The sequence below is a fragment of the Schistocerca gregaria genome, chromosome 5 (genome assembly GCF_023897955.1).
Source record: "Schistocerca gregaria isolate iqSchGreg1 chromosome 5, iqSchGreg1.2, whole genome shotgun sequence".
NCBI classification, from domain to species: domain Eukaryota; kingdom Metazoa; phylum Arthropoda; class Insecta; order Orthoptera; family Acrididae; genus Schistocerca; species Schistocerca gregaria.
In genome coordinates, this window is record NC_064924.1 from 42,366,836 (window position 1) to 42,385,423 (window position 18,588).

An 18,588-nucleotide genomic window follows, 5' to 3' on the forward strand; every position below is an offset into this window, starting at 1 on the left:
TTTCGAAGAATCATTCGTTATGCATGTTTTCCTGAACCTTTCTTGAATGTAAACTAAGTTTGTTTGGGGCTATAGAAACTTCAAGCAATGACATAATTGTAAAAATGCAGACTTTATGACGCGTGCAAGATTCCTAGAAAATTACTACTTTCCCTCTTTTCTGATGATACGAAGTTCTAGTGAACGTGTTGTAATCCCTTCCTGGATATGTATTTACAATCCCAAATCTTACTTGGCCTATTCTTTTCGTACCTTTTACGTAAATGTTAATAAATACGATTTAATGAACATTATTTGGGTTTATCTGCATTGTAAGCAAGTAGAAATCGAAAATAAAAAAAGAAACGATGCTTGTGGATGACCACTCTTTCAAAAAATAGGGAGCAATGTGGTAGGACAAAATTAATGTCTACCTTAAAGCTCCATTGGAATATGGGCTATTTCATAATTTTCTCCTATGTAAGCTTCATAAAGAATTCGAGTTGTTATTGCATTGTGTGGACCCTAAAATTTCCAAATGCGTATGCGCCTTTTAGGAGAGCTGGACCTGCAGCAGAAAGTTAGTTTTGTTTGTTTCTGGCTGTTGTTCACGGCGAAAAGATGTCAATAAAAACACCATTTTCTTTTTCACATCATGCATATCCCTTTCTAGTAACAGTTATTTCAGTCCATGTGTCTAATATTTTTAGTCTGATTTTACAATCTCAGTTCATAAGTGCCCATAAACATTCCCGTTCACCATAAAACTCTACCAGCATTAATGTTCTCTCTATACTGCACTCTATAGTACGATAGTTTTCAACACAATAAATACACACTCTTAGCGATAGTGGGTATCGCCTGCAGGGAAAAAAGGGACCGTCGAAATAAGTTTTTGAGGACAGCCACATATTGCAACAGCATGTTTTATTGACTGTTTTCGCTCTTTAATGTAACAGCTAACAGCTGTACTTTAAACAGTAAATTCCAGAGTTTCTGATGATTCTCTTGTTCAAACAAAGAGCGGCAATGGTCAATAAAACATACTATGTGCGACTTGTGGCTGTCCTGAAATACGAGGGTTGGAACTTACATAGTGGCAAGTATTCATTCACAACCGATACGAAAGAGTTACATGTTTTCACGTGTTACTGTCCTTCAAAGTAGTCACCAGCGTTGTGTAGAATCCGTTGTCAGCGATGTGGAAGGCGCAGTATACTATTAGCAAGCCTGCTCTGTTGATGGAGCGAATGGAGCGGTCTACGGCCTGTCGAATCTCTGGAACAGTTCTGAAGCGATTGCCACGAAGTGGTTCCTTCATCTTCGGAATGAAATCAAAGTCACAAGGACTTGAGTTCGGGGAGTATGGTGGGTGGTACAGTACTTCCCAGTAACATCGACCGAACAGAACAGCCACAGGTTTCGCTGTATGTACCCGCTCAGTGTGGTGCACAATGATGGATGGGTTGCGCAGGAAGTGTCACCGCTTCTTTCGCAAAGCTTGTCGCAGGTGATGCTCCAAAAACTAACAGTAATACTGTGTACTTAGGGTCTGCCGTGGAGGAACGTAATAGGTTAGGATAACACCATCACAGTCGTACACGAGAAGGACCATAACTTGCACCATACTGGGGTTCTGATGCACTTTCGACTTTCGCGGCGACCCTAATGACGCCATTCGTTGGCTTGACGTTTCATTTTTGGCAGTAGACCACTCAATTCTCAACATCACAAAAAAAAAAAAATGGCTCTGAGCACTATGGGACTTAACATCTGAGGTCATCAGTCCCCTAGAACTTAGAACTACTTAAACCTAACTAACCTAAGGAAATCACACGCGTCCAGCCCGAGGCAGGATTCGAACCTGCGACCGTAGCGGTCGCTCGGTTCCAGTCTGAAGCGCGTAGAACCGCTCAGCCACACAGGCCGGCCCACCATCAACAGAACAGGCTCTGCTCTCTGCTAACGGTATACTACACCTTCTACATCGCTGGCAACGGGTTCTACGCAATGCTGGTGACTACTTTGAACGACAGGTGCAAACATGGAATTCTTTCGCGTCGGTTGCGAATAAATAGTTGCCACTATTTAAGTTCCAACGCTAGTAGTTAAGTACATACTTGTTCTCGAGACATAACAAATCGGTACTAAACCAACGCACTTTCGACCCGGCGTCTATAGTGGGAGAGGGGTCTGAAAGCCAACGAGCCCCCTCACTTTGATATTACTGGCAGCAAGGCAACTGTAACCAAGGCCAGTCGCTGCGTTGGCTTCGATTTGCCGTCTGTACATACTATGCAAATCTCGACTAAAGAACCGGTAGGCTGAGGTTCGATGGCCTTCGTTGCGTTCGCGCCTCAACACAAAGGGCTCATGCCTCGAATGACCCGCATCAAAAGTTCTGTTTTCTCTAAACGCCTCGCTATCTGGAGTTCACACTTCCGTCACTGTCATTTCCGGCCAAGCCGTGCATCTACAGAACTAAATGATTGTACGAATTCGGCAATAACGAGTAGGCACTGTTACCCTTGTGAGAGACGGGCTGCCGCAGCTCGCCGCGTGGTTCTAAACCGGCGTGTTGTACAGCTGGAAGGCCTGTTACTCGGGCCTCTGCTGTGACGCAGCTAACGGCGTGTGTGTGCGTGCGTGTCCTTCCGGCAGACGCACGCGGAGCGGGCGGCCGAGGAGTCGTGGCTGGAGGTGCAGCCGCACCCCGTCTTCTCGCCGGACGGCGGCTCCTTCCTGCTGCTGGCGCCCGTCAAGGAGACCAGCACGCACTCGTACACGCACATCAAGCACATCACCATCACCGAGCAGCGCATCGCCGTGCTCAGCCACGGCAACTACGAGGTGATGCGCATCCTCGCCTGGGACAACGACAACCACCTCGTGTAAGCACCACCTCACACTCTGTATCTGCAGCACTGTCGCTCTCTGCAGGGAAAGCCCCTACTGTGCGGTGAAACCTTTGCACGCTCATTGCAGTGGTTCGTCGTGGCTGCAGCGACAAAGTACAAGTTCAGAATCACTACATTTGCATGAGCTCCCGAACCCCAAATCTGAAAACAGGCTTCCCAGTTACACTTTTTGCTGCTTGTCTAACACACAGCGCCGTGCCGAGGTAACCCTGCGCCCCTGACACAACTGCGAAACCTTACTCCTTCTCTCTCCCCTCCATAATATATTGTGGAAATTTTTCTACTCTCGTCTGCCATTGCTAGCCCATCAATTCAATATAAATTTAGTTACTGAATTTAAAATGGATGTATCTTAAAACTATACTTAACAAAAATTCTGCATGTGGAAACACACTGCCGCGCGGGATTAGCTGAGCGGTCTCGGGCGCTGCAGTCATGCACTGTGCGGCTGGTCCCGGCGGAGGTTGAAGTCCTCCCTCGGGCATAGGTGTGTGGGTTTGTCCTTAGTATAATTTAGGTTAAGTAGTGTGTCAGCTTAGGGACTGATGACCTTAGTAGTTAAGTTGCATAAGATTTCACACAAATTTCAACATTTGCCAAGGGCTGCGAAAATGGCTACGTAATGAGACATGACAGAACTAGCACAATGCTGAACAAAGAAACTGAAGGCTTTTTTTAGCGTGTGTCAGTTTAATTCGCACAAGAACAACACAAAAATAAGTAATACATTAGCAAGGCCAACTTCCACTGTTCTTAAGATACAGATGCTTGAGTAATGGAGCCAATGAATCATAGCAAAGCATATTTTTAAGGCCCCCATACGCAAGCCATTCAGTCGACCTACTCGTCCGTTTAGCGCGACTGCCCCTATCCGTTCGCCTATGTGTTGGCGATAGGTTTCCAGTCGGGTGTGTGGTCCAGGGTGCGTCGGTTTCACTAGTGAACTTGTACCTGCTGGCCCCCACCGCTACCTCCCGTACCACAACCTGTCAGTGCAGGCACGTAGTGTCCGGCAAGCAGTCGCCATTCTCCACACACAACCAGAAGGGTCAGCGACTGTCTCTGTACAGTCGTCAGGCTGTGAATGGGCAGCTTCACACAAAGGCTCAACTTATTGGATAAGGAAAGTACAGGGTGATCAAAAAGTCAGTATAAATTTGAAAACTTAATAAACCACGGAATAATGTAGATAGCGAGGTAAAAATTGACACACATGCTTGGAATGACATGGGGTTTTATTAGAACAAAAAAAAAAACAAAGTTCACAAAATGTCCGACAGATGCCGCTGGAGAGCAAAACTGCTACCGTGACGGGTGAGAGGTACGTCGATATGTTACAGAAGCACATCATCCCCAGCCTGACTGATAAACACCTGCTGGAGCGTACGATGTTTATGCAGGATGGCGCTCCACCCCATATTGATAGACGCGTGAAAGATCTCTTGCGCTCGTCGTTTGGTGATGATCGTGTGCTTAGCCGCCACTTTCGTCATGCTTGACCTCCCAGGCCCCCAGACCTCAGTCAGTGCGATTATTGGCTTTGGGGTTACCTGAAGTCGCAAGTGTATCGTGATCGACCGACATCTCTAGGGATGCTGAAAGACAACATCCGACGCCAATGCCTCACCATAACTCCGGACATGCTTTACAGTGCTGTTCACAACATTATTCCTCGACTACAGCTATTGTTGAGGAATGATGGTGGACATATTGAGTATTTCCTGTAAAGAACATCATCTTTGCTTTGTCTGTATTTGTTATGCTAATTATTGCTATTCTGATCAGATGAAGCGCCATCTGTATGACACTTTTTCAACTTTTGTATTTTTTTGGTTCTAATAAAACCCCATGTCATTCCAAGCATGTGTCTCAATTTGTACCTCTCTATCTACATTATTTCGTGATTTATTCAGTTTTATACTGACTTTTTGATCACCCGATATATATGTCCACCATTACGAAGACTAAAAATTATCCGAAAAGGGTTTAGTACTGAATTATTTTTATTCACACAGCCAAAACCTTGAAGCAGCAGAAGTCCTGACCGGAGGGTCAGGTACACTGCATATCCCCTCCAAATCCTCTTTTGCTTGTTTCCTCCACTGTCACGTCTCTTTCCAATCCGCAGTCGGAAAAAATCGGCAAAAAATGTAAGTCTTGGTTAAACATCATACTTACTTCAGCACTCGCTCGCTGACCTTTGAGATTCTACGACACAGTAGCACCAAGACTTCCGGCGTTGAACATGAGCAAGCTGTATAGATGGCAGCTGCACTTCGCCATGTTAATCATGTTAGAGGCAGACGTCTGTTTGGCAGTAGCAGTTTATTTATGAAGTTACTTGGACAAAATGACACCGTAGAAACGAGGCAGTGCCTACATGGTGTGTACAGCTGTAGACCTAAGCGAAAACTTCTTCTCGTAAGCAGAAGATCGAAAAACAAGGATAAGTGAGCTCACGTACCTCTTAAACCTACTTCTAAAAATATTTTTCTCGGGCAGTTTTTCATCGCTGTCGCTGCCTGCGCCCTTGTCGGGGGTTCATCTCGTCACGTCCTAAGTACGACCTTGGTAACATCCTAATATCGAAATTTAGAAATTCGGGTTTGGTTGCGAGAGATCCGTTTCCACAATTCGTTTTCCGCTCCATATAAACTCTCTACCGCATTTCAGTCATAACTGAGTCGGCTCGTTGCTTTTTAAAATGTTGGTTAATATGAGGGAAGTAGTTTAGTATAGAGTGAAGCAGAAGAAGAAATTCTTATATTTAATTGATGAAAGGCGCAGTTTTTAATTTCTGGATTGGAAAGAGATAAATGAATGCTGATGTACGCTGATGAGCCATAACACTACGATGACCTGCTTATTAGTGTGGGGCGTGGATGTGGCAGGTCGGTGGTACGTTTACGGGGATACGTGGCAACTGGCGTCTACACACGATTTCCCGTAAAATACTGGCCAGTGATCTGTAGGCGATCGGGCTCAGATCAGGCGGATCCGGAGTCCAAGACAACATGAGTTCAGTATCATGTTTGTCAAACCACTGTAGGACGGTTCTGGCCCTATGAAATGAATAGTTACTATGATGGAAGCTATCCTCGCCGTCGCGAAAGACATCAAATGTGAAAGGTTGCAGACGGTCCGAATTAATGTTCACTTAGCTCACAGCTGTCACGGTGTTTCTATTACTGCCACAGGTCCCCTCGAAGCCCAGGTGAACAGCTTAATACTGGATCTGCGTACGGCGTATCCGGACACAGATTGGTGTCAAAAAAGAAACTTAATTCATCCAATCACATGAGACACTGATACACGCTCCTATCTCGACGACCCTCTGTCCACTGCAATCGTAACTGACGATGTCTTTGGTCAACATTCGTATACACGGGGATCGTCTACTGCGGAGACCCATTATCAAGAATGTACACTTAACTATGTGTTCAGAAACACTAGTGCGTGCACCAGCACCTTACACGGTTACCATATGTGCCACATTTTGCCGCCTATCTCGCTTTACAGAACGTACAAGCCTCCGACCACAAAGTTTTGTCACCTGCTCATGGTTTCACCGTCTTTGAACTAGTTTCCATAAATACACTCCTGGAAATTGAAATAAGAACATCGTGAATTCATTGTCCCAGGAAGGGGAAACTTTATTGACACATTCCTGGGGTCAGATACATCACATGATCACACTGACAGAACCACAGGCATATAGACACAGGCAACAGAGCATGCACAATGTCGGCACTAGTACAGTGTATATCCACCTTTCGCAGCAATGCAGGCTGCTATTCTCCCATGGAGACGATCGTAGAGATGCTGGATGTAGTCCTGTGGAACGGCTTGCCATACCATTTCCACCTGGCGCCTCGGTTGGACCAGCGTTCGTGCTGGACGTGCAGACCGCGTGACACGACGCTTCATCCAGTCCCAAACATGCTCAATGGGGGACAGATCCGGAGATCTTGCTGGCCAGGGTAGTTGACTTACACCTTCTAGAGCACGTTGGGTGGCACGGGATACATGCGGACGTGCATTGTCCTGTTGGAACAGCAAGTTCCCTTGCCGGTCTAGGAATGGTAGAACGATGGGTTCGATGACGGTTTGGATGTACCGTGCACTATTCAGTGTCGCCTCGACGATCACCAGAGGTGTACGGCCAGTGTAGGAGATCGCTCCCCACACCATGATGCCGGGTGTTGGCCCTGTGTGCCTCGGTCGTATGCAGTCCTGATTGTGGCGCTCACCTGCACGGCGCCAAACACGCATACGACCATCATTGGCACCAAGGCAGAAGCGACTCTCATCGCTGAAGACGACACGTCTCCATTCGTCCCTCCATTCACGCCTGTCGCGACACCACTGGAGGCGGGCTGCACGATGTTGGGGCGTGAGCGGAAGACGGCCTAACGGTGTGCGGGACCGTAGCCCAGCTTCATGGAGACGGTTGCGAATGGTCCTCGCCGATACCCCAGGAGCAACAGTGTCCCTAATTTGCTGGGAAGTGGCGGTGCGGTCCCCTACGGCACTGCGTAGGATCCTACGGTCTTGGCGTGCATCCGTGCGTCGCTGCGGTCCGGTCCCAGGTCGACGGGCACGTGCACCTTCCGCCGACCACTGGCGACAATATCGATGTACTGTGGAGACCTCACGCCCCACATGTTGAGCAATTCGGCGGTACGTCCACCCGGCCTCCCGCATGCCCACTATACGCCCTCGCTCAAAGTCCGTCAACTGCACATACGGTTCACGTCCACGCTGTCGCGGCATGCTACCAGTGTTAAAGACTGCGATGGAGCTCCGTATGCCACGGCAAACTGGCTGACACTGACGGCGGCGGTGCACAAATGCTGCGCAGCTAGCGCCATTCGACGTCCAACACCGCGGTTCCTGGTGTGTCCGCTGTGCCGTGCGTGTGATCATTGCTTGTACAGCCCTCTCGCAGTGTCCGGAGCAAGTATGGTGGGTCTGACACACCGGTGTCAATGGGTTCTTTTTCCCATTTCCAGGAGTGTATTTACGACAGTCCCACTCGACCAGCCTACCGCCTTTGCCCTTTCCGAGATGCTTGTTTACAGGTGTCGAGCCATAATAATCCGCCCTTTGCCAAAGTGGCTTATGTCAGTGGATTTCTCATCTGCAACCCCTTCCGTAACGTAGCGAGAATAATTCCACATTCGCCTTTTCTCTGCTTGCATACATTCCTTGTCGCGCATGCAATTACAACGTCACCATCCAGCCTCCCGGTGGGCAGCGGTCATAATATATGCGCTCATGAGTGTATTTATTGAATTGCTAAAATCAATTTTCTTGGAATCAGTCACACATTCTATGTAACTAGCTGGTTTATAAGTTGCTGCACCGCCTCTCGCTTTTAGTGTCAAAAGCTAGCGTAAAAAGTCAGTGGTTGGTGACAAAACTTCACTAAGTCTACACACAAGATAAAGCGCATGTCTTTACTCATTAGGAAGCTTTCTAGCCATTTCCAGTCTCGAAAACGTCGTAATGTGACAGTATTCTATCAGCTATGGCTTCGTATTTTACCAGTATCCTGCGGTGTCCAGTGGGTGTAATACAACAGTTTTGCACACATTAATCGGAGTGCATAAGATTTTTAAACATCAGTTCTTTAGGATTTTGAAACATCTCTTCCTGAATAATCTCTCCCGCCTTCACCTCAAGATTTCACTGACATCCATAAGGAAGTCATATTCTCTCTTAACTAGGAATACTAGGTGAGTACCCAGTGTTCCCCAGGTCTGTACTCATTCTAATCTATTCGTTCATCTCCTCCTTCCTCGTCTTTCTGTCCGTCTCCTCCTCCACCCTCTGATCATTGATCGTCCTCTTGACTCCCCTCTCTCTGTCCATTGCTCACTCCCCCTCTCCCCATCAATCTCCTTCTACCCCCATCCCTGTCCATAAGCTCCTCCCCAGCTCTGCCTATCTGTTTCTTTCCATCTCTTCATGTTCTCCTCCCTCCTCCCCCCTCTCTTTATCCACCTCCTTCTGTCCCCTTTCTGCGTCCATTCCCTCCTCTTCCCTTTCACTGCCCATCTCCTCCCCCCTTCACTCTCCACGTTATCACCCCACCCCAACAGGACGTTGCTAGTTTTTACTCTCACAGTATTTCTTTCCAGACAGTGAGTAATATGAGCACCAACTTTTGTTAAATCGATCCTGATGTTTAGGAAGAGTTTTTTTCCTATGACTTACGCAAATGATACACATATATTGATCAGCCAAAACATTATGTCCACTGCCCATGGTGACGTGGGATGCCACCTGGTGAAGTTGCGGGCACGTGAAGCGATAACAAATGTAGGTAAGGGGAGCAGGCGCAGGGTCACCCTAGCGAAGATATGGGCTGAAAATGGGGGAACCCATTGAGATTAGCGACTTTGACAAAGGGCAGATTATTACTACGCTGAGCCTCCAAAATGGCGAATCTGGTCGAATTATCACGTGCTACTGTCGTGAGCGCCTATGGAAACAGGTAGAAGGACGGGGAACCTGCCGCTAGAAGCTAAATGTTCGGATGTCCACGACTCTTCACAGAGCGTGGGGTTCGGAGGCTTGTTTTCTCTGTAAAGTAGGATAGGTGGCGATCTGCGGCATCTCTACCGAAAGAGCACCATGTTGGTGCACGCACAAGTGTTTCGAAGCACACCGCCCATCGTACATTGTTGAACATGGAGCTCCGCAGCAGACTACCCCTATGTGTTCACATGTTGATCCAACGGCTTCGTCAGTTAATACTGCAGTGGGCGCGGGGCCATCCGGACTCGATCGTTGATCAATGGAAACGTGTCGGCTTTTCGGATACTACACTAGGTCGCTGGTCGTCGCCTCAAATGCCGTCATCGAAGTGAACGGAGGCTCGAAACGTGCACCGTGCTACTTACTCAGCCTCGCGCGAGTAATATTATGCTATAGGAGACATTCTCATGCACTTGTATGGGACCTTTGGTACTAATCGAAGACACGCTGACAGCTGCGAAACACCAAAATCCCTTCATGCTTAATATCTTCCCCGAACGCGATGTCATCTTTCGGCAGTATAGTTGTCCGCGTCTCGGTGCCAGGACGGTGCTAAAGTAGTCTGAGGAGCATTATAGTTAACTCACGTTGATTCGCCTGATGTAAATCCCATGTAGTCCATCTGGGTCGCTACTCGGCCACATCATCGTATACGCAAATCAGCGACCCGTTATTTACGCGAAGTACCTGTCCTGTGCGTAGATATGTAATGCCGCATATCTCCACAAACCTACCAACAAACTGTCGTATCCCTGATATGCAGAATCAGTGATGTATTTCATTGCAAAGACAGACAAACATGCTATGCGGCAGGTGGTCATAACGTTATGGTAATCAGTGTTTTTAACACATCTTACACATATTTCTACACGTATTTCACCTGTATCTCTAGCGAATTGTACCCTGCTGTTTAATTTCCACGCAGCTCAATGTGTATGAGGTCATATCTCCTAAACTATGCGTTATACATTGATACACTCGTTTCAGAAAGAGCCAGTGGTATACGTATGTACTGTCTAAGAAACGTGTTGCAAATAGAGTTAGTAGTAACTAAATAATAAATTAAAACGTCATGCCTGACGTGGCAGTTTCGCTGCATGAACAGCGAAAAATGTATTAAACGATAAACTTCTTCTCCTTTCAACATTTTATGGAGGTTGCCAGTGGGAAAAAGTCCCGTTAAGCTCTGGAATTATGTGCAAAGTTTGCTGCAAATTAGTTTGAAACTGGAATTCGGTGTTCCTGTTGCATTTAGAAGCTTTATTTACCGCTGTGATTAGGATGATGTAAGCTTACGATTGCGTTACTCTTAGTTAGACCACTATCGAACTTTAAAAATATACCTGAGATTCCTCAACAACAGGCATGAAATAATATCCAGGGTCACAGCAGGCACATCTGGCGAAAGCAGTATCTCACCAGTCACCAGAATCACTTCTTGAGCTGCAAAATCAAACGTTACATGAATCACATTTTTGAATTGAGCAACACGTGCGGGAAAATTGTACGCTGCCACTTGACAGGAATATTGAAGCATAGGCTGATACACTGAAGTAGACAGTAGGTTGTAAACAATTAAATGCATTTTAATTATGAAAATACTATTTCCAAATTTAGTGTCAATGTCATTGCAGAGAGTCCTTATAGAGTCTGTTATCTTTCATGCAAATATGTTATATTGTCGGAAGAAATATATATCTCCAAAGGCTGTACATATTTTGTTGTTTTTGGCAGAATGATCATGCATCCCATTCACGAAAGGTGATTTTAAATGGTATTTTGACATTTTTCCACTTTTGCTAGCCACCAAATGTGTGCTTCCTAGAAGACTGTCTTCAATAACCTCTTTAGATTTCGGGCAGATAGTATTTTCTTGAAAACAAGTATAAAGTTATATTCTTAGATGTCCACTCATTAAAAGCGCAACAACTACTGCGTAATGATGAGTTGTATTGTGTGCAGACGGGACCAATGAAATGGTTCATTTTTCGCCTTTCTTTATGTAGTGTCACACCAGGACTTAGCTCATGTTCAAATCCACTTTCATCAGTGTTCGAAATGCAGTGGGGCTATATCTCGAAACCCGCTGTTTTCTAATTTACTTCTACGACAAAACGGGCCCCACAATGGCAAATATCTTTGTCTGTACATCATTGGCTGTCATGATAGCAGAGATATGTCTACGGCACATTTTGCGTTTTATCTTCAGACGTGCTATGAAAACTGCAGGATATTTAATCTTTGCGTCCCCAGTTTCTCTTCCTTTTTACCCAAAAGTTCATGTTCCAGTAATGACACATTTTCCTTCATTCAGTGCCGTGTTAAACTAGGGTAGAATGTTTTGTTTTATTTGGAGTTCTTCGATTGCCTTTTTCCCCCGAGATGAATTTTCATTGCGTCTTCTTTTCTCCAGATAATGAAATATTAAACTTCCTGACAGATTAAAAATGTGTGTCGGACTGACAGACGAACTCGGGACCTTTGCCTTTTCGAAGGTAGGAGACGAGGTACTGGCAGACTCTGAACCCTGCTTTATGTAAAAGTCTGCGTGACTAGTTACAAAGCGCCTCCTTGCCTTTGAATCAGTGAGACAAACTCTAACTACGCTGACGAATTTCTTGGGTATTCCAAACTCGGTTAGGCAATTCACCAGGCTCTCCTAGTGGATTATGTCATGCGCTTTCAAAATCTATTAAGAGGATGTGCAGGCTGTAGCCGTATAGATCAGCTGTTGAAGCACATAGATGTTGTCGACTGTTGAGTGGCCCTTTATGAACTCCACTAACATCACCACAACTTCCTCTGCGGTATACTGAGAATGGCCAGCGGAGGGAAGACGGTAGTGTTATTGGAATTTTACGGATTTTACGTTTACAGTAGTTTTACTGTAGTATATAATGAGATAGAAGTCACTGAGGCGGAAGCTGCGGATGGTTGTTCCTATAATTGGTGCTGCGGTTTTAGAGGTGTTCGTCTTGAGGAGCATATTTTGCAGGTACTATTTTCTTCCCTTCATTGTCATTTCATACTCCTGCCCCGTGTGAGCATGGGTGGGCTGTCAACGGCACAATTCACCGCTCTTCAACCAATAGACTATCAAAAATATCACAGGAGAACGCTACATGCATAAAATACAGGGATAAAATATGAAGGTTACACGTGAGAAGGGGAAACAATCGGAGTTAAAATACATAAAAAAGGGGGGAGGGTAATTTGATGAGGCACATTTACATAAAATCCAGATAATGATTAAAATGACACTCAATGATGACATAGCACATAAATACGGCGGCAAGAATAACACAATTGAAAACAGACGACGACACTGAGCACACACAGCACTTACATAACATACACAGCGAGCACCAAAACACGATATAGAGTAAATGGACTAAAATTGGAAGAACCTGCCAAGTGGGGGGAGGTCGGAGAGGAGGGAGAGAGAAAAGCGAGAAGGTGGGGAAGGTGCAGAGGGTGGAAAGGGACTGGGAAAGGAGGAGTGAGAGGGGGAGGCAGTAGGTGGAAACAACTATAAGAGAGGAGGCAAGGAGAGGGAGCCATAAGGAGGAAGGGAAAGGTAGGGTCAGAAACGGAAGGGGGGATAAATATTGGAGCAAAGCACATCATCCAAGTTGGGGAGACGCTGGAAGTTTCTTTGGGAGGGGAGATGGAGGGTGTGAAGAAGGAGACACAACAGTAGAGGCAGGGTCTGAAGAGGAAAGGAGACACCAGGGGATTTGGGGGATCGAGACGGCGGTTCGTGTAGAGTATATTGGTGTGTTCAAGCAAAAGGAGGAGCTGAGGGAAAAGGATGAGGTCATAGAGAATCATCATGGGAGTTGCAGGTACTATTTTTTTCTTTATTGTGATTTCATTCCCCTGCTACATATGGGCAGTCGAGGGCTGTCAGCGGCACAATCTACCGCTCTTCAGCCGAGTGACATGAGGACTAATACAAGAATAAAATGTTAGATATGAAGCGATAAAAAAGGGGGATATAAAACATAGTAAGGGGAGATAATGGAGGTAAAAATACACTGACATGGAGACGTTCATGGAGGACAATTAAAAAGTCGACATAAAGTTAAAAAACACAGTTGGCGATTCTTAAAACACAAAGAAGACACTGAAGGCACACACACAAGACAAATGTCGGCCACGGTGTTAAAACACTCCAGAACAACACTTTAGGCCACTTGGAGCACACACGATGAAGATTAAAACTGCCTGGTGAGACCTGTCGAGGGAACTGTCCCAGAACTGCTCTCATTAACAAACGGTCACAACGCCCATACAGTATTAGGGACAGAAAGTTGGCTGAAACCAGACGTAAACAGCAACGAAATCCTACACTCAGATTGGAATGTATACCGCAGAGACAGGCTGGACAGTGAAGGGGGAGGCGTGTTTATAGCGATAAGAAGTGCAATAGCATCGAAGGAAATTGACGGAGATCCGAAATGTGAAGTGATTTGGGTGAAGGTCACGGTTAAAGCAGGCTCAGACATGGTAATTGGATGTCTCTATAGGCCCCCGGGCTCAGCAGCTGTTGTGGCTGAGCACCTGAAGAATAATTTGGAAAATATTTCGAGTAGATTTCACCACCATGTTATAGTTCTGGGTGGAGATTTTAATTTGCCAAGTACAGACTGGGAGACTCAAACGTTCATAACAGGCGGCAGGGAAAAAGAATCCAGTGAAATTTTTTTAAGTGCTTTATCTGAAAACTACCTTGAGCAGTTAAACCGAGAACCGACTCGTGGTGATAACATATTAGACCTTCTGGTGACAAACAGACCCGAACTATTTGAATCAGTTAATGCAGAACAGGGAATCAGAGCTCATAAAGCGGTTACTGCATCGATGATTTTAGCCGTAAATAGTAATATTAAAAAAGGTAGGAAGATTTTTCTGTTTAGCAAAAGTGACAAAAAGCAGATTACAGAGTACCTGATGGCTCAACACAAAAGTTTTGTCTCAAGGACAGATAGCGTTGGGTGATCAGTGGACAAAGTTCAAAACCATCGTACAATATGCGTTAGATGAGTATGTGCCAAGCAAGATCGTAAGAGATGGAATAGAGCCACCGTGGTACAACAACCGAGTTAGAAAACTGCTGCGGAAGCAAAGGGAACTTCACAGCAAACATAACCATAGCCAAAGCCTTGCAGACAAACAAAAATTACGCTAAGCGAAATGTAGTGCGAGGAGGGCTATGCGAGAGGCGTTCAATGAATCGAAAGTAAAGTTCTATGTCAGTACATAGAACTTTACTTGGCAGAAAATCCTAAGAAATTTTGGTCTTATGTCAAAGCGGTAGATGGATCAGAACAAAATGTCCAGACACTCTGTGACCAAAATGGTACTGAAACAGAGGATGACAGACTAAAGGCCGAAATACTAAATGTCTTCTTCCAAAGCTGTCACACAGATGACAAAATGGTAGATATCGAAATAGACGTCAGAGGGATAGAGAAACAATTAAAATCGCTCAAAAGAGGAAAGGCCGCTGGACCTGATGGGATACCAGTTCGATTTTACACAGAGTACGCGAAGGAACTTGCCCCCCCCCCCCCCCCCCTTCTTGCAGCGGTGTACCGTAGGTCTCTAGAAGAGCGTAGCCTTCCAAAGGATTGGAAAAGGGCACAGGTCATCCCCGGTTTCAAGAAGGGACGTCGAACAGATGTGGAGAACTATAGACCTATATCTCTAACGTCGATCAGTTGTACAATTTTGGAACATGTATTATGTTCGAGTATAATGACTTTTCTGGAGACTAGAAATCTAGTCTGTATGAATCAGTATGGGTTTCGAAAAAGACGGTCGTGTGAAACGCAGCTCGCGCTATTCGTCCACGAGACTCAGAGGGCCATAGACACGGGTTCACAGGTAGATGCCGTGTTTGTCGACTTCCGCAAAGCGTTCGATACAGTTCCCCACAGTCGTTTAATGAACAAAGAGCATATGGACTATCAGACCAATTGTGTGATTGGATTGAGGAGTTCCTAGATAACAGAATGCAGCATGTCATTCTCAATGGAGAGAAGTCTTCCGAAGTAAGAGTGATTTCAGGTGTGCAGCAGGGGAGTGTCATAGGACCGTTGCTATTCACAATATACATAAATGACCTGGTGGATGACATCGGAAGTTCACTGAGGCTTTTTGCGGATGATGCTGTGGTGTATCGAGAGGTTGTAACAATGGAAAATTGTACTGAATTGGAGGAGAATTTGCAGCGAATTGACGCATGGTGCAGGGAATGGCAATTGAATCTCATTGTAGACAAGTGTAATGTGCTGCGAATACATAGAAAGATAGATCCTTTATCATTTAGCTACAAAATAGCAGGTCAGCAACTGGAAGCAGTTAATTCCATAAATTATCTGGGAGTACGCATTAGGAGTGATTTAAAATGGAATGATCATATAAAGTTGATCGTCGGTAAAGCAGATGCCAGACTGAGATTCATTGGAAGAATCGTAAGGAAATGCAATCGGAAAACAAAGGAAATAGGTTACAGTACGCTTGCTCGCCCACTGCCTGATAACTGCTCAGCAGTTTGGGATCCGTACCAGATAGGGTTGATAGAAGAGATAGAGAAGATCCAACGGAGAGCAGCGCGCTTCGTTACAGGATCATTTAGTAATCGCGAAAGCGTTACGGAGATGATAGAGAAACTCCAGTGGAAGACTCTGCAGGAGAGACGCTCAGTAGCTCGGTACGGGCTTTTGTTAAAGCTTCGAGAACATATCTTCACCAAAGAGTCAAGCAGTATATTGCTCCCTCCTACGTACATCTCGCGAAGAGACCATAAGGATAAAATCAGAGACATTAGAGCCCACACAGAAGTATACGGGCAATCCTTCTTTCCACGAACAATACGAGACAGGAATAGAAGGGAGAACCGATAGAGATGCTCAGGGTACCATCCGCCACACACCGTCAGGTGGCTTGCGGAGTATGGATGTAGATGTAGAGAAGAGGCTGGAGAGGATGGAAAAGGAGGGGAGAGCAAGGTGCAGCAGTGGAGACGGCGGGATGAAATGAGTAGGGGCGTCAGCGGGTACACCAAGAGGCAGAGGACTGGTGGGGAAGGAGATGAACAGGGAAGACAAGGCAGGACGGAGTACAGAGACACTGAAGAGGAGCACAAGAGAGAGGGAGGGAGTAGGAGGGGAAAGCCGCCGAGGAGAAGTGAGGGGGAGGAGAGGGAGCCCTGAGGAGGAGGCAGGAGGAAGATGGGGTAAGAGTTGGTAGGAAGTGTAGATGTCAGGGAGCGGTAGATGGTGGAAGTTGCGTTGGGAAAGGAGGCGGAGGGTATGGAGATGGAGAGAGGGTGGGACACAACAGTAAAGGCGCGGCAACGGGCTGGGGGTGGAGAGGAAGGGAGACACCAGGGGGCGAGGGGGACCCATGCGGCGGACAATATAAAGTGTGCGGATGTGTTGCAGGTGCTACAGGCCCCCACACATAAACGTGTGCAGGCTCGCTTGTAACTGGGGCCGCGCATTGTTTGAGTAGCTACCGCCAGAGCTGCAGCCGCCGCCCTGCCACAGGTACTACCTGGGCACGCACGCCTCGCGGCCGGGCCAGCAGCACCTGTACGTGGTGCCCGACCCGTCCACGGACGACCCGCGCCGCCTCGAGCCGCAGTGCGTCACGTGCGACCCCAGCGGCCCGCTCTGGAGCTCGCGCTACTGGTACGCCAACTGCTCACACTTCTCCGCCGCCTTCGCACCCGGCGGACACGGACAGCGCTTCTACGTGCTGCAGGTCAGTTCCGCATGCCTGCTACACGGACAGACTCCACTGCGGGCTCTCTAAGGGGGGTAGGACGTCAACCGGGCCGACTTGGAGCACGAGAACCACCACAGGACATTTTATTTTCTACTGTCTATACTTTTACAAATAAATTCATAAAACTTTGTCAGTATCACCAGGAAGGATTCAGGATTCACACTCGTAGCAGCGGAAGTTCAAAAACATAACAAAATAATTTTTTTACGTGTGGAATTTCATCATTTTTTCACTTACTACTGGCTGCATTTGTTGCTATAGGTACACTTTTCTTCATAAGTAATAGAGACTGTTCGATGAATTTTGCACAGTATAGAAACCATACAAACAGGGGTCTGAAACTCTATAATCTATTTCATTTATGAAAAAACGAATGTTCTGTTAGATTTAAAACTTTATGTTTAGAAAAAAATGAAATTTTGTAGTTTATTATCTCAATTTTTACCACACTTTTTAATAGATTTGGAAAATTCTAGAGTTTCTCTCTTACTTGTTAAGAAAAATGTACCTATAGCAACAAATGCAACCAACAGTATGTGAAAAAAGATGAAATTTCATATCTAAAAAAATTATTTTTTACCTTTTTCAACTTCCGTGCTACGAGTGTGAATCCTGAATCCTTGCTGGTCATGCTGACAAAGTTTTATGATTTTATTTGTAAAAGTATAGACAGTAGAAAATAAAATGTCCTGTGGTGTCTCTCCTGCACCAAGCCGGCCCGTTTGACGTCCTATCCCCCTTAAAACTCTCTAGTACGCTTAGCAGTAAAACTGAACTTTGCACTACCACATGCACTACAAAGACGTTTTTTTTTTCAACCTCTGATCGCTCGCGAAATAGAAACCAAATGAAAATTCAAAATATTTTGCTTGCAAAATTTAGCTACACCTTCCAGCTATTTCTCTACATAGTCTCCGCACCGACTTGGTAGTTCATCACAGAGCGGTACCAAATTTCCAGTACCCTCGTCATAGAAGGCAGCTGTCTGTGATTTCCGCTAATTCACTACCCTGGTGCGCAGATTGTTGTGTATGCCAAAATGTTGTCTTCAAACCATGAAGTTAATGTCAACGAAGATATTAAAATCAGAAGAAGCCAAGTTCGGGCTATATTCTGGGTGCTAAAACACTTCCCATCGGAAATGCTGCAGGAGTCTCTTCGTTGCCTCTACAGTGTGCAGGCAACGACTGTCACGAGGATGTAAACGGCTGACAGTTACGTTATGTGGGATGTATGAAATCAGGCGAAAGCTTTCAGCAGGCACGTCGTTAACTGTGCGCTCAAAACAGAAAAGAGCGACGTGACGCGATAGACGGCCATACTAGAGACAGTGTGTAACATTTTTGCGCAA

General features: G+C 45.9%; 1 protein-coding gene across 5 annotated transcripts in view; it reads left to right on the top strand.

Annotated features, from left to right (window-relative positions):
* Positions 1–18,588, top strand: part of LOC126272339 (inactive dipeptidyl peptidase 10) — a 1,336,959-nt gene that overhangs the window by 1,221,987 nt on the left and 96,384 nt on the right. For all 5 annotated transcript variants that reach the window (XM_049975128.1, XM_049975129.1, XM_049975132.1 and 2 more), the window contains exons 12-13: positions 2,641–2,870; positions 16,997–17,213. In XM_049975128.1, coding sequence (XP_049831085.1) covers positions 2,641–2,870; positions 16,997–17,213 — 447 coding nt within the window. The remainder of the gene's footprint in view (positions 1–2,640; positions 2,871–16,996; positions 17,214–18,588) is intronic.